At 39.5% G+C, this 22099-nt stretch overlaps 1 protein-coding gene across 2 annotated transcripts; it reads right to left on the bottom strand.

The window, feature by feature from the left end:
• Nucleotides 1-1794: 1794 nt before the first annotated feature.
• On the bottom strand, nt 1795-15849 carry LOC121515130 (transcription factor 12-like). 2 transcript variants are annotated; one of them, XM_041795741.1, is made up of 13 exons: nt 15692-15849; nt 13027-13126; nt 11755-11897; nt 11526-11649; nt 11355-11425; nt 10884-10980; nt 10710-10783; nt 8464-8640; nt 7675-7792; nt 7427-7577; nt 5744-5973; nt 2969-3146; nt 1795-2741 (listed from the first exon to the last, which is right to left on the bottom strand). In XM_041795741.1, the coding sequence occupies exons 1-12, from the start codon at nt 15758-15760 to the stop codon at nt 3004-3006; spliced, it is 1497 nt and encodes a 498-aa protein (XP_041651675.1). In that variant the 5' UTR covers nt 15761-15849; the 3' UTR covers nt 1795-2741; nt 2969-3003. The 2 variants fall into 2 exon arrangements, with proteins under 2 accessions (XP_041651675.1, XP_041651676.1); XM_041795742.1 differs by having other exon boundaries at nt 7687-7792.
• Nucleotides 15850-22099: the final 6250 nt, after the last annotated feature.

Below are 22099 nucleotides of genomic sequence, written 5' to 3'. Positions count from 1 at the left end.
AGAAACATCTCAAAGTTTCCAAAGTAAAGCTTCAAATCATGAAAAAAGTGGCAGTATGATCTAGGATGGTATGGAGTGTCTGTTGAATGAGCCGGAGCCACTCCCACTCTTGGGAAACAGATCCTCTCAAAATTTTAAAAATGCTTCTGATCAGAGCGCCTGGCTCTGTGCCAGAGCAATGAGATGGAAGTTGGGGATTACTGTTTTCTGGTACAACTCTCCCTGTTATGATGCTTTTAATGACCTACAGGCCATCATGTTTGATAGATTTGGGAAATTTACCTCACAATGAACAAAAACACAGCATGTAACTGGCTGTTAACTTTTAACAAAGGCAGTGACATCAGCTAACAACAGACTTCACTGAGATGAACTGCTCAGTGATTTTATATAATTGTAGCATTAGGGGGCAGGGTCATTCCCCATCAAGACCATAACCCCATTGATTCTCGCTTTTGGGAGGTTGAGGGTTTAAACATAATGGGGCTATCGACTTTAAAACATCGTTTTAATGTTGATACCCCCTTATGTTAAAATTGGGATAATTAGAAGTAAAAGAGAAACTGTCTGTGGTTTTTGCAGAGGCATTATTTGACTGTGAATGATGGCACCAGTGTTAAAATTTATGGGGGAGGGTAAATTAAGTCAATTTAATGAAAAGAAATGCATAAAAAGTATGCCTGACAACATAAAATAAAGTGTTAACCCCTAAACCCTTCACTTTGTGGGATGACCCCAAAACACCATGCTACTGGGGATTAATTGCATTTGAACTCATTTTATTGTACTCAGTACGTTGGTCATAAATATATCAACCCATTTGGGAGTTTCTAGCTATGCGCCCCCTGTAAAGTCAAAGCATGCTGCTTGACTAATCCAGGGAGCATCTTTAGGGCAGCACCTTCTCCACCAAATAAAACAGTATATCCATTTTGCTATAAAATGTCAAAATGTATGACAAGAATGTTCCTGACTGGAGAACTCTTTTGTGAAGTTTCACACAGAACAACAGCAATGTCTCATAACACGAGAATCAATATGACATGACTCTGGACAATACAAACCAAAGCCTGTATCATGTCATAAATATGTTATCAAGTCTTTTACATTTCTTTGTTTTATAATTTGTTGACATTTGTGGAAGATTTTCTGGTGTTTTTATTTCTCTCTGACAGCTGTCTTATGGTGTGTTTTGCATCATCCTGAGACTAGCCACTCTGCCATAAGCCCAGTTTGGTGGAGGGCTGCAGTGGTAGTTGTCCCATCTCCACACAGCATCTCTGGAGCTCAGTCAGAGTGACCATTGGGGTCTTGGTCACCTCTATTACCAGTGTTCTTCTCCCCAGTTTGATCAGGCGACCAGCTCTTGGAAGAGTCCTAGTTGTGCCAAACTTCTCCCATTTGAGAACTATGGAGGCTGCTGTGCTCTTGGGAACATTCAGTCCTGCAGAATTTTTTGTAGCCTTCCCCAGATCTATGGGGATCTGTGGGGATCTTCCTTTGACCTCATGGCTAGGTTTTTGCTGATATGCATTATCAGCTGTGACACCTTTTATAAAAAGGTGTGTGCCTTTCCAAATCATATCCATTCAATTTGATTTACCACAGGTGGACTCAAGAGAAATTAGAAGAAACCTGAGCTAAATTTCAAGTGTTAGTGGTGTGACTTTAAATATTTATTCCACCCAAGTATTATCTGACATGCATACAGTATTCCTGTGCATCCGTTCACTGAAACAAATTAAATAAAACATACAGATTTCAACTATTTGAAAAATGACATTTATTGCTACATTTTCATTTTGACACATGCCTGTAGGCTACTTCAAACTGTACACATACTTTACATGTCATGATAAGAGTATTTTGATTATTATTTAGCTGTGGGATAATCAAACAAGACATCCATTATTCTGTAATACTGTATTGCTCAGAGCATGAAATGTGTTCACGTCTAGTCAAACTGCACAAAGAGGGTTTTCTTCTGTAAAATCAGAGCCACAAAAGTAAATATAGACATCATTTAAGTCACAATATTTGTATAAAAGATAAGTTACATAACTTAGAAAAAAACATTTAATGTTCTATTAAAAACTCAAACATGCAAAGAGCTTTGACTAAGTCTGAAGAGCAACAGTCACACTGAGAAGACGAGAGACTCTGTCCACCAGAGTGTGACCTTGTTAACAGTGCTAGAACACAGATTTGTAACAAATATACAAATAACAGCTGACGCCCACTTGTTAAAGAACGTTCTTGGAGATCTGTTCATTCACAGAATGGTCAAACTCCTGCAACACTCGCACATACAAACATACATACCACAAGACTAATGAAATCCATAGTCTGAACACACGAATGTGGGAATGTTGGTGCTATGAGCTCAGAGAAATAACAAGCATACCTGTTAAAATTGTGATAAACTGTAAAAGTCAGTCAGTAACTGATCTGGCTCGGCCAAAAATCAAACTGCAGATGACACATTGTCACTACTGGGCTTCATCCTTTCAGATATAATCGAGAAACAGAGAATCAATAAATATACAAAATATGTACAAAAAACACCCGCAGCTTACAATGCATTCGTCAGTTGTACAAGTAAAGTTTAGGCACAAAGTTTAAGTCCGTTTGGGGAAGTGAGGAGATGATTGTTCAACTGCAGCACAAACGGAGAGACCACCTCTCTTCATTCAGGAGAAATGCTGGATTTCTACAACAGCTGGATGCTCTTCAGTCAACATCTGGACAACAACAACACAGGAGATAAGAGGAGAAAAGGAATAAAGCATTTTTATTAGAATAATACATTTGAGATAATTCTGCTTTGGAGACATCCACCAGTTCACTGACTGATTTCTGTATAAAAACTGCATCATCATTAAAATTTGTCAACTTTAAAAGATTTATTTTCTGTTTTATTAATATGAATTTAGTCAACCACTGACATACAATAGTTATTTTAACATACTTGTTGGTGGATTTGAAGCTGTCATTACCACACTTTCAGAGGTTGCCCATGGGGTTTGCAGGGTCTGTCAAACCCGGGTGGAAAGCTAGGTGCATGGACTGTGGATCTGTCATGACTGCAGACACCTTCTCTTCCTCTCTCCTCCGCAGACACGCTGCCTTCGGGTTCAAGTTCCTCTCTGAGGGATAACACAAACAATAAGAGGGCATAACTAAATAAAGATACAGGAAGAAGTTCATAGATACTGCCAATTTAAAGGTGAGATATCATACCCCTTTTCCCCCTTTGAACACAGTCCCCTGTAGTCCAAGTTAGATTTCTGTGCTGAGATTTGGTCAATTTATAATATGGATCAAATACCAGAGAAGGTTTTTACCCTATATAAACAAGCCCTAAACATACTTTCTCAGAGAGGATTTTGGTGTGTGTGTCTCTGCAAATGTAAACGGGCTCCTTCTCACCCAGCCACTCTCTCACCACATACAGTACAACTGTGTACTTCCATGGCCATGGGTGGAGCAGGTATTGTTGTAATGACTCCCATTTTGACTTCATAAAGAGCACTAATCCTGAACAGACTAATATTTTTGTTTTCAGCCACAGCAAAAGGACTAGGTTGGCGTATTTAACATTTTGGGGGTCGGTAGATACTTGAGATACCCAAAGTTATGTGTGAAAATACCTAGAGGTAGGATTTATTTATGGAGCTAACAGTGGCTAATTAAACACCCTGATATCAACCACAGCATCCTTTTTAGTGCATCAAGAAAAAGATGAGTCCACAATATTAATTTCTATTATATATTTTTAGATTAAAGCTCCTGTGAGGAACTTTTAGCTTGTACTGCCGCTGATGCCACATGTGAGCAAAGATATTCGCTTATCTCTTTGCTGCTGTTGTTCTGGGGATGTCGAAGTAGTGTTTTTTGACAATAAATTTCATCCTGCTTTGTGGTTCCAAACTTTTTTATGCTGGGCCCCTGCTGGCCAATGAAAAATTTTAAAAGCTCCCCCCACCTCACACATCAACACAAACACATGCAGGGCTTTCTTTAATACCCACCATTGTACAGGTGAAGCTGAGGGAACAGTGTAGCTTTGCTATCTTTGTTGCAGTCAATGTGACGTCTGGTGTGGATTCATTTTGATTCTTACATTTTCATTAGAGTTCTCTGAAAAAATGTGATCTGCTTTGCTGGTAGAGTAAAGTCGTGCACATTTAGCCTTGCCAAACCCCCCTTTTGGGGCATTTCCATTACCACTGAGCAATGTGGCTCTACTTGGTTTGACTTGACAGCAGGCCATTGGGCAAGGGATTTGCTTTTCCACCCCAACCAAGCTACCCATCTGAGAGCGTGTCTAGAGCTGATGATGCTGCATTTTGAGTTGATGATGTTAAAAAGCTGCGCTTCAGTAAGCATTGTTTTGTTTAAGAGTTGGCCATTGTGTCAATGTCAAGGTTTCTTCTTCTTATATTGGTAATCCTGCAGGTATTTCAAAGTTTGGTGCAGCAGTTGATACTTAAACACGTCTGTGAGGTGTCCCTGAATGATGACGAACTGCACTGACGTCACTATGGTGATCTTGGAGGCAGGGCGAGCGCGCTACAGCTCTGCTCTAGAGCAGGACCATTCTAGGTGTGGCTAGCCCAGCAAGGCCAAACTGGTAATAGAAAAGTAAATTGGCATGGCTAGTTTTGGATTGGTGCAGCCAGTGTAATAGTGGAAAAGCCCCACTTGTCATTGCCTTCCTTTTGACTAGATCATAAGGGGTTCCTCTCTAATTTTCAGGGGTTTAGCCTTTTTTGGTTCAGCTAACACCTTTAACAATTTAAATGAAATGTCCAAAAATCCTGCAATGGACTATGAACTTAGCAACAAACAGTGGATTTAATAATCACAGATCTAATCAGAGAGCAAACATTTGATTTAAATGCATCACATTAAAAGACATTACTCCAAGCTGAATTAAATGTTGATAATAGGGGTAGAGAAAAATGTTTATGGTAATAGACTGTCATCCTGACTTGTGATACAATAATCCTATTACCAATGCTAATGCATTAATCTGCAAAAATGGGGCTATACATACTGTACATATCCCAGCAAAATAAGCTCTACATGTCACCCATTTATTAGTTGTCATTGTGGTCTCTATGTCATGAATGGGGGTAAAACAATTTGAGGCAAAATGGCAAAAGAATTAGAAGAAGACAGCGTGATAACGTCCGACAGAGGTGAAATGTAGTAGGAAGTGTGATAACAGATTAGACCTACATCAAATTACAGTTAAAAAATATGTAAATCCTGAATTAAAATTTTTAGGGGCATATTTATACGTTTCAGTAATTGCAGTATTGTGACGTTTTTGTGGGTGGTCTGTTGCATGTTGTCTCATATTGTTTTTTAAATCAAATCCAGTTGTATCATAGCTTGTGTCTTATTGTACCACATAGTTGGGTACCCTTTATTCCTGTGCCTCAGTTTATTTTTTTCATACAAGTAAAAAAAAAAAAAAAAAGCCCCCATGTAATATAAACTAAGTTGATGCAGATATCAAAAGATAATGGTCATATTTAATTGGGTAAAAATAACATATTTCACTCCTGAAGAATTAGAGCCCTTCATTAACTCCTAAATCATTGTTGTTTTAGTTCTATCTTACTTCCATTTTCTCATTTTCTTATCTGACTTGACAGTAAGACCAGGCACTTTTTGCTCTGTCCCCTGAAGGTTTGGAGCCACAGCACAGCCCGCAGCAGCAGAGCTCACTGACCTCTGACTTGTTGTTCCAGGCTGAGGATCACGGCCACGGCCTGGTGCAGCACCAGCAGCTTGGTCTGTGGCTTCTCGCTCTTCAGGTGCAGCTGACACATGTGACCAAGCTCCTTAAATGCCTCGTTGATGTCCCGCACGCGCAGACGCTCACGGGCGTTGTTGGCCATCCGTCTCTCACGCTCACGTTCAGCCTTCTGCTCAGGGCTAAGGTCCTCGTCCTCATGGATACTGAAACAGCAACAAAGCATGAAAAAAAAAACACATGCATATGAACTCTTGAGATTTCAGTTGTCATTAAAACATTCATATAATTAAGCTCAACTTCATCTAAATGTGAACACCTGTTTTTCACACAAAATGAGACTGTGCTGAGTTATATTGTGGATTTTACTGCCCTCTGCTGGTTACTGAACTACCAGGATATTATTGAGCCCTCCAGGTAATCTGATGTTCCCTTATTTGTTCTGTTTAAAGGCTTACAGAGGAGCTACATTTACAGCAATCTCAGTTGAGAGTGCTGCCTGAAATGTTCTATCCATGAGAGCTTTAATTTTCTTGTAATGCATCCTTACCCAGTAAATGAGGGTTTAAAGTCAAGAGATGCAACACATTTGAATATGGTTTTCTTTACAATCAGTGAGTGATTTATTCTCAAATGAAGGAAGAAGGGCTAGAAAACTGTGTCTGGAAGATCACTGACTGATGTCAACATCAATGTCGCTCATCTTTATCTCAGATCACAATAAAAGAAAACATGCACTCAGGCATTATAGCTCAAGTCATGGAGGCATTTGTCCCAAAGTGACCTCTGTTTCTCTAGACTTAGAAGACAGATTAATGCTTTCTAATCTGAGAGATGAAAACGTTCAAAATGTGCAGTAAAACCAAACCCATGCTTATGAATCTAACACAACATTTTCAATATGAAATGTCAAAAATTTTGAGAATTTGATTTGTTTAAAAACAACCACCTTTTAAATTTTTGGTAGTACCTAATGGGTTTATACCAGTGTTTTTCAAACCTTTGTTTCCCAAAGCACACTTGAGATTTAACCCAAATCTCACGGCACACCCAATCCATTTTAAAACCAAATAGCTTCTTTAGCATGTATTTTATAATATTTAATTGTTCTATAGTTATACTGACAATGACATATGGTTGTACAAGTTCCCACTGCACAGTTAGGCTTCCCAGAGTGCTGCAAAAACTCCATTTGTGAATGACCGGTCTCTACCATGTATTTGGAAACAACTAGGGATGTATGATATTCAATTTTTACAGACAACTGATGTTACAAATTCTTGTTAGCTGATACCAATTTCCATGTTTTATTGAATGAAACTAAATAAAAAATAAAGAGTAACATGAGGCATACCTGAAAGGCTTGCCTCGACTCAGATGCCCTTTACAGCAGAAGGTCTGACTGTATTTTAAGTTGTGTAATGTAACTAAATGGAAAAGGCTCGACCTGCCTTTAAATTAGGGACTTTTATATTGGCATCTGATATAAAAGTTCACCTTCAGAAAAAGATTTTTGATTCTTATTTCCTTCATGTCAGATTATTAATGTTGACCACCACTGTTATTTTACCACAATATGAATAGATTCATTTTACAGTAAGCAGCTAAATCGTTTTCTAATGCCCACTTTAAAGAAAGCACGAGATCAAGGCTGTTTACCTGTTACTGCCGTTTTCTCCCTGTGTTTTGAGATCACCCTCCTCATCTGATCGCTGGCTGTCAGAGCTGTGACTGTGGCTGGTGTGCATCATCTCCTCTCTCTCTCCATTCTCAATCTTCAGCTCCAGGCTACCCTGAACTCCCAGACCTCCTGTGGGACATAACACGTTTAGTCCTAATGGTTATTCAAAGCTTTAAATTTTGAAATGAAACACAAATCTAACATTAAAATAAGAGTAAAAACTCGCCTCTGCCTGCACCTTGCATTGGCTGCAGTGTGGGCCTCTGTCTGGGTGGGTATGGGTGCCCGTTTTGTGTGCGACTCTGGAAGGCTGAGTGGTTGTTGTTCATACTGACAGCTTCAACCTTTATGACAAACAAGTAACGGGATGAGATGAGGGCAGTATTCACATGTAAAAATAAATCCATACAACTCAGCCACACAAAGTATAGCCCTCTTTGAGGGATGGGTCACAAACCAACATCTGCCTCCTCTTGTACAGTGTCTCTCACTCTACAGAATTAATTTAATCTCAGGCAATCTTAATCCTTCTCTTAAAACTACTATATATCACCAAAACATGCCAGTAATTCTCTTCAGGAAGCGACTCACTTCGGACTGACACATCATTTGAAAAAAATAAAAGTGAGGGAATCTAATAACCCCCTCCCTCTAAGGATTAGTCTAAAAACCCCTTTCCCCTGCATATACTTCCACTCCAGCTGGGCCAAAATCCCCTGGTGTGCTGAAAGGCAAACATGCAGGAACGGTAGAGCATGATGCAGGCGTCCCCCATCACCCAATAGTGGAATTAGAGTCTGCTCATACTCTATGCTCTCCATACAAGGACAACGCGTCACCCATTGTGCTCAGTTTCCTATTTCAAGGACAACAACCTTTACATGAGGAAAACATGCAGACATAGTGGCTGGAAAATTCCTGAAACCAAATACCACAACACACACACAGCATGGAATTTCCACACACACGCGCCACCCTGTCTTTCCTTAAATACTTCAAAGAAATGGTTGTTAACCATGGCTGTAGTGTGACAGGTGAGTGGCAGAGTGCTGGCAGATCCCGGCTGGTTCTGGTGGGTTTGGTTCAGCACGCTGTGGATGTCGGTGAGCAGGCCGGCAGTGGGGCCCACAGCGTGGTTCCTCAGGACGTGGATCACATCATCCAGTCTGTCCAGCCGGTCCTCCACCTGAGACTGGAAATAAAAGGTTAAATGACAATTTTTTCAGCTTCAACTTCACTTTATTATCAGTTAAGAACTTTGTTTTTGTAAAAGAATCAGTGAGAATACAGTTAACATCAATAATAGAACAGAGACAAAGCACACACATTAAACAGATGACATCCACAGAATAAACAAAAGTGCTGTGATCACAGCTTGTAAGCCTTGATATAATATAATATGACTAAGAAAATGGTTAAAAGTGGTGTTTAGTGTTGAAGATGTAGGTTTCCTGTGTCCCTATGTATTGTCTTGCTGGGGCAGCCTGGCTCCAGAATTTCCTCTAGCATTTACCAAGATTGATCTTTTCTCATCTTATCTGATTGTATCTTAGCTTAGCTTAAAGCTTCTGTGAGCAGCTTTCAGTCTGTGTTGATATCTAGCATGTCCTGTGATTAATCAGTATAGGTGTGTTCCTCAGAATTGCATAACTCTGTACAAAAATACTTGATATTCTGAGAGCATAACCTTTATATATTTTATATACAGTTTTCTCTTCACTGCCATTATTTTTGTTAATGCTAATATTACAATGATCAGTTTAATGACTGTTGTTGTTCTCCTGTTACCATCGACATCAAAGGCTTGCCACAAATTCTTCATCTATTAACATCACCCGTACTTCTATTATCATTAATAGAACAGTTAAATTAAATCTAAGGGTGATACTACTTTACTGCTTTATTTACCATCCAAACTGCTAATGCTAACACCAAAGCTATAGCAAACTCCTACAAAATATGAGATATGTTCATGGTCAAAGCTGCCGTAAGTTTCTCTTTCATTTGTTGTTTTTATTGTTTCTCTTGTCCCTCTCCCCTTCCTGCCTACTCCGGCACTCCCACACCTACCCCTCCAGCTAGCCCTTTCCAATCCCAGCACAACTCTATCAGAGGGCTGTCAACATGAATCTGGTCTGCTCGACAGTCCTGCCCTTTAGTTAGGGACGGTTTAAGTTGCCACTGTTAACAGGGCTACAAGGAGATTAATGCTGATCTGTATTATTAAAGGATATAATTTATAGGAATATTAATGATTAAGGCTGGTCTTTATTATAATAGGATTTAGTCTTTATAATAATTTCAATGATTAACGCTGATCTGTATTATAAAAGGATACAGTCTTCATGATAATATCAATAATCAACACTGGTCTTTACTATAATAGGGTTTAGCTTTTATTATAATATTATTGATTAATGCTGGTCTTTAATATGATAGGATATATTCCTTATTATGATATTGATGGTTAATGCTAGTCTTTATTATAATAGGATATAGTCTTCTGTACTATCAAAACCATGAGGACTAGTTAAAAAAGACACGATTAGAGGAAATATATATGTAAACTGTCTAGTAGATGCAGTTTGCTTAAAATCAATATATTTCTCTCAACCTCTTCTTCAAAGCTTGAGGGAGAATCCATATTGGAAGTGAAACTTGTAAAAAGTGTAAAGAGAACTGTAGAGCAAGGATGTGCTTTGTCCATTCAAAGCTACGAGAGGAAATGCAACATTGCAAACTCTGCATACTTCACTCTGCAGCTATAAGGAGCCTTTATAAGGCAAGAAAACCCCAAAGATGATTAATTTAGGTGGTTAAAACACAGCTTTGAATACTTGATTTAATTACAGAACTTTGAAAACTAGCCTAAAGACTGGAAACACAGCTAACCTGGCTCCATTTCTTAGCAGAGCACTGTGACTTCCTGGCATTTTAAGAAATGTATTTTGTACATATTACATTAACAAGTATTTTAGTTAAGAGGTGTAATAATAGCATTATTATTAGTAGTAGTAGTAGTATTTCCGCAGGTATGAATATTTCATTGTTAATTTGTCTCTGTGTTAATTTAAAAATGTACTACTTTGGTTGCACTTCATTATACTTTACAGTATCTTCCTTGAAATATTTTCTTCAAAGCCCACATATTAAATCTGTCACTTACATATCCCTCCATCTACACTTTGCATACTATATGCTAGGCTGGTAAAATATAATTCATTTAAACTCCAGACATGAGACACCAAATGGGGTATTTACCAGAGATATAAGTGAAGACTCGTAGTGAGGGGAGACTGGTGCCTGAACTGAACTCCGAGGCCACATGTTGGTACCTGAGAGGATGAAAAGAACCTCATTACATCATGATGAGATTGTAAAACACAGAAAGTAAACAAGTATTGACTCCACTCAGCAGGTGTTTCTCCAGTTTACCTGCAGGCTCAGCTGCACTCTGCAGTGGGGACGGAGACCTTACTGGTGTGGATGAACTGGAGGGGAAGCTGCTGCTGGTGTGATCGGGGGAATAAATCTGGGAGCAAACGGAAGAAGAGAGAGAGAGAGAAAAAAGGAGGAGGAGCATGAGTAGACCATAGATCATTTTAAAAGCACAACTTGTCATTTCTGCATGAGGTTTTACAGCTGCTGCCACCGCCTTTGGAGCGGGCTCATAACCTGAACTAAACTCATCAATTCTGGTCATTTCACTAGTCGGCAGTCAATAAAAAGTCCAGCAGCACTGGTGGGGTCCTTTGTTAATATGCAGTACTTATTTTCTAGAGGGAATCAACTGTTTTCCTTTTGTATTGCACCGCTGGGGCTTTTGTTTTATGCTCTAACTGACTGTTTAGACATAACAGGGCAGAGATGAGCCAGTCTAATGGGATTAAAGTGGCGCATACTTACAGAGGCCAGAGCTTTACCCAAGGTATCGCCTGTCTGTGACCCTCCTGACACATTTCCCTGACTCCCTGAGACTGCAAAAAAAAAAAAACAAAAAAAAAACACATATAAAACATTTCACTGACAAATCTGAGCTTTAACAGAATGTGAAGATTGTTTTCTTCATTTGCTCACCTGTTGAATTTTCAGATGTGTTCATTGATGAAGTGCACGGTGCTGTGGTATTGCGGTGAAAAGTGGACATTGGTGGGAGACTCCTGTTCATATCCGTTGCCATCACTGCATGTGGAGAGTAGTCCTGAACAGAAATAAACACACATGGCAAAACCACACATTTATTCCCCCCTGGGGTTTAAGAAAATGCTGTGCTGTCAACATCCAAGGTCCTAGAGGTAAATCTCACCAGGTGACTGTGTGGTGGAGGCAGGCTGCTGTAGCTCCCTGCCTGCGTTTGGTGGGTTGTGGCTGCTCCCAGTGCACCTTCATAGCCCTGCTGGTTCAGCCCGTTTACAGCATTCCAGATGTCGGGCGAATTGCTCGTACCCTCTAAAATGGAGAAGCAAGTGTTATAGCCAGCACTGGGGCAGCATCTCAAGCAGCTAGACAAGTCGTGAAGCTCTACAGTGGCCCCTGAGGAAAATATGAAACCTTATGTGTACAATAAAAAGGAGGAAAAGTATTATTTATAACCCTAATTTTATTTGAGAATCATGTTAGACATCCCATTTATAGGCTTATTAAATAACTATTTTTCAAAATAGGATTTTATCTTAATTCAAGTTGTCATACTACACTGCAAAAACTGGAGCCTGAACAACTGTGTTAGTCCAACTCTGTTAAGTATGAACATCTTATGTCACGATCAGGGAAAAAACAGGGACGATAATGCTTATATTAAGCTTTAAAATATATTTTTAACCTACTCCAAGCAATGCAAGTCTTAATATTTTGCCTGCAAATGTCTTAAAATACAATTTTTTATCTTGGCTGCAGTTTCTAAGATTGTCAAATATATAAAACAGAAGTTGACCTCTTATATTGTGCAATCAGCTGCCATTATTTTATGTGTGGGTAAATGAAACACTGTTCTAAAAAAATCCAGTGCAGAACTTTTAGGTTATATTGCTTTTGGCGGCCCCTGTGGACAAAGTGCAAGTTTGTACATGTTTATGTTGCATTCTTACTAATAAATCATACTTCTCTGTCTAAAACATCCACTTTGCAACCCATGATGAATCATTAGTGAAGCAACATATACAGGCTGTTTCAGCAGCATACTGTAAATGCTGTCTGACGCCTACCTCCCGGCATGGGTGACAGGCATGTGAAATAACTTTTGAGAAAGTTTCAGTCTTGTTGTTGACGCTCTTGTTTGCTTTTGTAGGTCATATAGAGACATCAGTATTAAATTCAGGCTGTTTCTTCACAAGCTAAAAAATTCTAATAGGAGCTGTATGTATACACTGAGAAAAGGACACCTCAGCTGATGTTATACTGTTTTTCATTTAGAGATCTATGCAGAAAAGTGGTTTGTTGGTGTTTGACTAAACTTGAGCTTGATGGTTGGTTAGGTATCTCTGATAAACTTGCAGAATATTTCCTCAGTGGCCACCATACTAGAAGAGAGACTAAAAGTTGGACCAAAGCAAAAAAAAAAATCACGTTTTGAGCTCACCGAAGAAGGTACTGGCAAACACATTGCTGGGGGCCTTGTTGGACACATGCAAAGATGAGTTCTGGTTGATGTCATCATTAGTGGGAGACTGCCCATAAACCTGAAGAGAACAGCTTGTTTAGGGCATTATCGGGAGACAACTTTATGTTTTAACACTGTGTACACAAGTAATGACTTTCTATGTGGATGTGTTACTCCAACCAATCCGTACAGACAAAACGTGCATACACTGCGAGTGCAAACTGAGGCAACAGTATTACGAAAACAAAGCAGAGAGCTGATGCACACTTAGAGCTATTGCGGTAATCCATAAGCTGCAGATCCATGCACCTCCTCATCCGGATTTAGGAACCATTCACCATGAGAAATCCCTGCCCTAATCATGATCAGGTTCGGCTGGCTTCAGAAGACCGGGATACAATTCCCCCCAGAATAAAATTAAATTTCAAGCCTTCTTATGCTCAAATAACAGAGAGCTGAGTCTCACCCTAATGATCCCCTTCTCTTTGAAACAAAACACTGTAAATAAAAACAGATCCGTCACATTAAAACACAATGTCTTTGACTATTATTTTTCTCTTTTAATTATAAAGCATGAGGCTTGAAACACATGCACATATGCACTCTAAACACACCAACACATGTTCCCTCACTCAAACACACCAAGAGGTCTGGGCTGCACCTGCACCTCCCTCGATTGCTTTGATGTGCCCCAGGAAATGAAAATAAACCTCCCTGCGCAGCATCAATGGGGTGTCAGTTACCCGGACGACAAGTTCTGTAAAGCAGGCTATTAAAGACTCTCTTGAGTACGCTCATGCAAGCACACTCACAGGCACTCACACGCACTTAAGCACACATGCACACAAACACACAAGCAGCCGTGACCCTGGCTGGCATGAGTCCCATGGTGATTGTGGGCTAGGCCAAACAGAGGAGCCCCCGCCGACACTGGGCCCGTCTGAGCCGCCATGGGCAGCATATGGCGGAGGATAAAGCCAATTGTCCTCCTTACCATCAGCATAGCAGGCGACCCGTTAATAATGGTCACACCCCCCACCCCAGCACGCCCTCTCTGGCCCCCGTTGGAGAGGGGGCCGTCACCATGGCATCCTCTTTTAGCATAGCATTGATTTAGGAGCCATCAATCATGGCATCACAAATGATGAGGGACTTTTTCAGCAAATAAGAAATGAAATTTAAAGACAATTAAACCTTCATATGTGTTTGATTTAACATGTTTGCTCTTCTGCCCTCTGTCTGTAGAAGTTATTTTGAAAGGAAGTGTCAGCAAATCTGCAGAAACTTGTACAAGAAAAACCAAAAGCCTCAGATTTCCCCCTTTTTGTAGATGCACACAACATTATCATGCTAGATGAGTGAAATATCAACTTGCTATTCAGACCCTATGCTGTGCTCCACCATGGCCAACTCCAGCCACATGCAACCAATTTTCTGCCTCTGTGATCCACGATGTCTGGATATGGTTAGTCTCACAGAGATCAAAGCTGCCTTTGATAATGGCTGCAGTGGTGGAGGGACTGCTCCGAACATAGCGGGGTTAAATCAAATAGAAATAGCAGCAATCTGCTTCATGTCAAGATGTTTTTTTCTGCTGCTGATGCTGCCAGGCTTGACTGCATGGAGCTCAGCTAACAGGAAGCAGGGAGTCTCACTGGTGCATTTTAACATGAGTCTGTCAACATGAAAGAACAAATAACGGAGGGTCATGTTTTATAGTGTTGCTTACTCACTTATCACATGAGTCATATACTAGTATGATGTACATTGCATGCACTCATGCTGTCTAATGTCTGGAAATTAAATCATTCCGGTTTAAAGAAAGAAAACAAATAAAGATAATTTAGAATTAAATATTTGTTCCCTTGTACTCGTGCTCCAACTTTTAATTGCTGCCTATTAGGAAGGAGCTTCACTGAAGTGACACACTAACTATGCTAACTTCAAATTAAAAGCCTTGCTCTGTCTCTCACTCGCACACGAAGAACAAAATAAATCAACATTACGACTCCATGATAGCGAAGCATGTAAGCTAGTAGGAAAAATGAACTTCAAGGCGTCTAACACGATGAAAATTTTTTAAGAATAATAAAAATAAAAGCAAGCTTTGCTAACTACTAACTTTAATGCGCGTGAACTAAGGTTGTCAAACTGTTCGGTAGTTGACATCTTTGAAAAATATGGTATTGAAAAGTTGCAACTTAGTAAAAAATATTATAAAAGACAGATGGGCAAGGGGCTTCCAGGATTTTGCGTCTAAATTGCCAAAATAGTTAGCAAGGTTTTGATGCCTGACACGTTAAATTAGGTGAATACGCCGCCTTCGTCCTCTGATTTTATTGTCGCGCCAACAAAGCAAGTATCGATAATTATAATATGATATGGCATCCTATTGATCTTTTAATTTTGGTGTTGCCCCGAGTTACACATGTAAATGCGTAACTAACTTAGGCAAAATGAGTAATGTCAGCTGGAGAACACACTGTTCAGCCACAGTAAACAGAAACAGCTGGAAACTTGTATTTCATTAAGTTAGCTAAAAAACATAACATTTCAAGAGTGCAACAGCATCACCATTAAACACACAGACTGCCACGCATGTCCTACCAAATCTAACACAAATATAAACACTAAAAATACTCACTGGTTTCATGTTGTAGCAATACATCAATGAGTTGTTTCCTGTGCCAGAGACAGGGTGAGTACAGTACATAACTCTGTCCGCGTCAGTGCAAGATTCCAGGCTCACGGTGCAGTAGTCCACACACAGCTCGTATCTCCGTGGCTTTACTCATGTGTGTACAGTCCACATGCACTCCTTTCCTCTAACCTACCCCTGCTGGTCATGCAGCTACCCGCAGACAACTTATGCAAATCAGGGCTGGACCATTGCAGGCAGCAGAGAGGGGGTGGCCAAGAGGTTGATGCTATTGCTGCACTACAAGCCTTGTTTAGACTGTTATGTGAAGCTTTTATTTCATTATTTTAGAGAAGCTATCTCCTAATACTTCAATACTGATGTTTTGTAGGCTGTTAATGAATTTCTTTTTGCAAAAAAGCACAATGAAAACAACTCAAGTGTGCAATAATGAGGGAAATCCCACACCAAACATTCAAAACACCTTGACCACACCAAACCAAAGAGAGAAAAAACCCACAACTAGGTTGGGTTATATGTCTTTTTGACCATCGCTGACACATGTTAGTGTAAAATCATACAAAAGCTAGCTCAGACATCCCTTCTTGAGTAAGCACTAATGATGCCGTGAAGATTATCTCCCCATAGAACAGGTAGATGTTTCCAGTAAACAGAGGATACCACACCCTTGTCTGACCCACATTTACAAATAGAACAAAGTCTTAGTTTGTGTGCACGTGTGTCTTGGTGAGCTCCTCCAGCGGCTGGGTTAAAGGTTATTTTTACTGTAGACTGTCTGGGTGATCTGCTAATGGGAGGACACCTCAGGAGTCAGACTTCCTGTCTGAGGTCACATCCACTGTCTGCTGCCCCAGTGCTCAAACTGACCTACAGTACACTGCATGTGCATAATGACTGCTGCATCATAGCAGTGCATTGTTTTCTACAGTTTTCATGCATTCTATGTGAAAATGCACTGTGGATGGTTTGTTGCTTAGAATTGCAGTTCTTACAGGTGCATTTTTGTCCCAGAAGGACCTCTAAGGAATCCAATCAGACACATCCCAGCAAAGTCTACCTGAAAATCAATCATCTTACTAAACATCCAGCACCTAACAGGCAAGGTAATGGCAAAAAATACCGTCATTCATCTATTTCTATTCAGCCTAGTCTTTAGTCCACTTCTTTTCATATCCATTACAAAATAAGTGGGGAAACTTGCATACAAACAGTGACAAACTCATCTGGTAGCAGAAAAACAAACCATTATCTGCTGCTTCAAATCTGTCTGAAGGTGAGCCCTGCAGTCCACACAGCTTCCTTAAAGTCAGAGTCTAATCCTGACCATCCACGCTAGTGCTAACTGGGTTAGGAGGTCAGTCTCTTCATATCCATTTCAACAATCAGGTGTGCACCTTTTCTGCTTTTAAGACACTACATCTGCAGAGTGCCTTTAGTGCCATGACAATTTGCTGCATGTCTTTGCCTCGTATCCAAATATATTAAGTCATGCTCACACGCAAACTTATACAGTGATTCTTAATAGAAAGATAAAATTGCAACAGAGGTCTACATTTTAGTTGGGGAAAGATGTAATAAGTGTAGTTATTTAATGTAAAGGATGCTTTAAAAAATAATTTGAAAATTGACACTGGCAGTTTGCTCATTTAAAAATGCACAAACAATGATAGATAATATTGTTCTGGGTGGGGCAGAAAACTTAAGAAGCTCATTTGGAGCCTCTATCAAAACTAAATTACCGCATAAGTGACATACAGAAAGTTATATGAACACATACATGTGTATATGTGCAGATTTGTATCAAAAAAGAACCAGGAATGTAAATGCTAGAGGTTTGTAAATACCTCTTAAAGTGTGTGGGTATTCAAATGTCTATTTTTACACTAGTATTTTTTATACATTGATTTTGGGGCTTTATTATTAGGAGACCACAGTAGAGTTGGAAAATTGTAGCATGCTAGTGGGGAATAACATGCAGGAATGGCCACCACCTTTAAGGACATCATCCTCTGTACATGAGGCACACAGACACCACTAGTCTTTTAGTACCCCCTGCCCTGTTTGTGATTGAAAATTCATGGCATATACTGTACTGTGCAGTACTTTTAGGCAAAAACTGAGGCTGAATTAAGGCGTAGATGTAGCAAGTATGCTACCTGAGGGCACCATCAGGCAGATGAAAGGATTGACACAACCCAGTGGTGCTCTGGATGTCCTTCCATATCACCAAGGGCATGGAAAATTATCTGTTGAAAAAATAACAAAGTCACCACCTTTAGGGCAGAGTAAGGGGTGAGTGTGGGATGGCTTAGGGTACAGTCTTGATGTGTAGTAGGGTTGCCATAAGCCCCTGGTCGTGCTGATGTCCCAAGGGACCAAAAAAACACCAGCGGTCCATGGACATATTACCAGGGGTGTAAAGGCTCGGACAAAAGAGATGCTGTCAAGCTTGACCTTGGTTGCCGATTGACACACATGTGCTGACGTGTCAAACCTTACTCTTGCCAACCTCCCTGGCTCCTCCAGCCCTGGGTCGTGGCCCCTTGATGAATCCTTAAATCCTGTGTCAGGAGCTTTAAGTTAAGTTAATGTCAAATTGCCCCCCCCCCCATGGACAAAGCATTATGTCTCATCTCAGTGCTTATTTTGCCCGTGACATCATAACTACTGTTTTCTGAAGAAAATCTCTTCTTGTGTTGTTATGAATCTTTGCAGAGAAAAAAAGGAGGCCATTTCTGCCGCATTCAACTAACGAACTTTGCTTGACACATACCCCCAGCCCCATTCATGAGCATTAAAAGATAACTAACTACAAGTTTCCCTTTTTTCCTGGTGGTCTTGTTTGCATTTGTAGCTCACACAGAGGCAGCAGTATCGATTTCCACATGTTTCATAACTAGCTAAAAACACGTGTTTTAGGACCTTAGGAAATTATTGTACTTTATAGGGAAATCCCAGGGCAATGAATCACCATGAATATTACTGCAGATTAAATATTACTGAAATCATTGCAGATATCCAATTTTGCATGCTTTCTTTAGGGTAAGATTATTAATAAATAAATCATCATTTTTTTTAGAAATAATCCAGACAATCCACAAATCCTAGTGTCCAGCTGAGTACCTTTTCTTCTGACAGAGATCTCTTCCCCTATCTGACACATTGAGCATTAGAAGCACACATGCACACACACCTCTCTGGTAAATGATCCAACAGCAAATATATACAGTCCCCTAACCCTGAACTTTGCATCAATCTTAGTTAATTGCAGTCTTGTCAGGAGTGCGATTATTCAAACAGGTAATGCAAATGTTAATGAGCTCAGATTTGCATATCTTTATTTTCCCATGGTTGAAATGTCATTGGTTATGACGCTCTACAATGAAAAATGTCACTGCTGATGGCCCCCTGATAAGCTGTCGACCATTAAGAGGCCAAAAAAGAGCAACTGAAGGGGATGGAGGCGACATAAACAAGGAGCTGAGCACATGATGAAATAAAGAAGAGGAAGACTTTTGATGCAAATACATAAAAACACACCTGCCGTTGCACTCTGAAGTTTCTGCAACATATTTGTGAAGAGCACAAAATCAGCTTCATTTCTGTAAAAGAAAAAGAAAGTGTTGTATTGGTGACAAAAATGAGGAAGTGCACCTCTCTGCAGAAAGAAGTCATGGTTGTTCTTTTACTTGATGTGCAGTTGATGCTGCAACACACATTTCAAGTGTCGTTGGCATATTGCTCATCGTCATGCGCCTGATTTGACATGGCTTAAATAACCATCTTCCTGCCAGTGATTGGCATTCACACAAGAAGGGGTGAGTGGGACCGGGGGAGCAGATGGTGACATTCCACATGACCAAACTGATCAATCAGCATGCTGGGACGCAGGTGCAGCACAGGCGGGCAGCACCACACCATCTATTTCACCATCTATGGGGCACAAACACATGGGCACCAATCGTGGCACCCTGAGGGTCTGCATGCTCCTCTGTCCCGCTGTGCCAAGGTTGATGACATCAGAGTTTCCCATCCGCTTTTCTACAGGACGCCAAGAAAAAGGAGGAGAAAAAAAGAAACACTCTGCGTAAATTCTGCAGTAACAGCTCGGCCTGAGAGAGGCTGTGTAAGTGACGTCAAAGCCAGGGTCTCCCTTATTTCAAATGGGTGTTAAACTGATTAACAGAATGAAAGGTGAGGAAAAAGTTCCTACACATTTTGACCTAGATGGGATTATGTTTGGGATGATCAACAAGCTCAAATCAGTGATTCTCTTGGTAGTTTTGCAGTAACAGTAGCACTTCTCTGTAACTGCAAAACTACCAAAAAAAAAGTAGCACTGTATTTTATCATGAAGCAAAGGGATGAATTTAAAGGCGCTTCTCTACTCAAAAAACACCCGGTACAAAAGATCTGCATAATCACAATAAAAACAGCAAATTCACAGAATAGTTTTAAAATGATTCTCTCTCACAGTGCTCTTCTTTTTATCATCTTACAATGAATGTCGGTGCTATTTCCTTTTAGCACTAATTTAAACAACATTCATTCAAACGGATTTGAAGTGTCACCTTACCTGCAGGTCTACACTTTAATTCCTCCACAACAAAATATCAAAAAAATACCAAACAGAAAAAAGTTATTTAGGTTTATTCCAGAGTGTTAAAAACCTTTTATCTAAGATTTTTCTAAAATAAATTGGCACCTTTTCTACACTCTACTGCTCCACAGTATGCAACCCAGTAGTCTAACCAGCAGTCTTTAAGAGCACACTTAGGTAACCTTTAAGGTTCCTGTATTTCTTCACTGATTTTTAAACATCTCTGGTCTTATATTCATAACGCTTCTCTTGTTTTTTTCATGTAATGTTTGCTACTGCTGGTCTGTTGTCACTGACTTGTAAATGTAATCATCTAAATGCTGCTGGGACTATTCCTTCCCTGTTTTTTTTTTTTTTTTTTTTTTTTTTTTTTTTTAATAAAACTTGATAGATTGTGAACCTAAATTACCCTTCTGGTATAAATACTTATCTGAATCTGAATTTGAATCTAAATCAGAATACAAGCTAATAATTCTGCACTACTGGAGTAAGAGAAATAGCTTTAGAGGTACAATAGTATATTGTACTGTACCTTATGATATGGCAGTGCTTCCAAAAGTGTGGGCCCAAAGGTTTGGCCATGAGAGGTCATTTACAATATCTACAAATCGAGGAAATAAAAATTAAAACCTGTTTAATATGATCATAAAACACTTGTTTATATGTTCTTCTCTGAAGTCTAAGCAGTAACACAGAAGTAAACACAGCAAGAAGTTTTAACTCATGTCACCTTTTAATCATTTATTTTGTCTGATCTATATAATTAGGGTCACAGTTTACCTGGGGTCGGTTTACCTGGCTGACTAGTGACACTCTCTAAATGTTCTCTTATGCCACATGATTCCTGATTTTTGGAATTTTCAGTACCTTTGAAGCCATAAATGCTTTTTGGGAAGTGTTTGCTAGGCACAAGGTATAAAGATCATAATTGAAAAGAACATTTCAATTAATAAGCCACTGTCATTTATTTAACATAATATAAGGCAGTGGCTCATTAATTGTTCTTCGTGACAAAAAACTTTATGAAAGCAAAGCATTTGCATTGAAATTCCCTGTTTATGAAACAACATTATGACTAATGAAAGGTAAGAACAAGGGTTTTTTGGTGGGCCCCAGAAGGTTTTTAGATCTCAAACTGTGCCACAGCATACTTAAGTTTGGGAAAGGCTGCTGTATGATATGGCATGGTATGTTATAGTACGGTATGGTATGTTAAGGTACAGTGTCGTATGGTATTTTTTGGTATGGTACGGTTTTATGGTATAATATGGTACAGTATGGCATGGTATGGTTATGTTTCTTATTTTATTGAATTGTATCACATTGCATTGCATAATGATGTATCCTTTCATATCCTATTATATCATTCTATATCCTGTCATACCATATATCATAAAAGTTGACTCACTCACAGTGTTTTTACTAACCAGTTCACTTCATGTCATCAGTTGTCTTGCACATGTTTAGGGCTGATTTAAATTAACAGATACTGAGCCATTTTCAACTATTAGAATACCATTTTTGATTATGTACAAGCAGCACTGATTGCTACAATCAAAGCTGACACATATAACAAGGTGAAAAGGTAAAAAACCCCACTTAAGTTAGCAGTAAGTAGCATTACCATGTCCTTTATTTGTAAGAGACAAATAAAAACATTTTGGTCAGTATTCTTCAATAGTTTTTTTTTATGAGTACTTCAGTGACTCGTTCACTTCAAAGGACAAGTCAGTGAATGCATCAGAAAAGCATTTAGATCTGTTATTTATGCACACGAAGGTGATTCAGTTGGC

The sequence above is a fragment of the Cheilinus undulatus genome, linkage group 9 (assembly GCF_018320785.1).
Source record: "Cheilinus undulatus linkage group 9, ASM1832078v1, whole genome shotgun sequence".
In the NCBI taxonomy this organism is placed as follows: Eukaryota; Metazoa; Chordata; class Actinopteri; order Labriformes; family Labridae; genus Cheilinus; species Cheilinus undulatus.
The sequence above is the reverse complement of the archived record's forward strand: the minus strand, read 5'-3'. Positions and strand labels throughout refer to the sequence as shown.

What these genes read in the sequence shown, in the direction of transcription:
- LOC121515130 (XM_041795741.1), bottom strand. Translation starts at nt 15,760, where the DNA reads ATGTACTGTACTCACCCTGTCTCTGGCACAGGAAACAACTCATTGATG. An exon ending in AATGCAAGGTGCAGGCAGAG is followed by an intron (nt 7,578 to 7,674) that starts GCGAGTTTTTAC and finishes TATGTCCCACAG; the next exon opens with GAGGTCTGGGAGTTCAGGGT. An exon ending in CCTGGAACAACAAGTCAGAG is followed by an intron (nt 3,147 to 5,743) that starts GTCAGTGAGCTC and finishes GTTATCCCTCAG; the next exon opens with AGAGGAACTTGAACCCGAAG.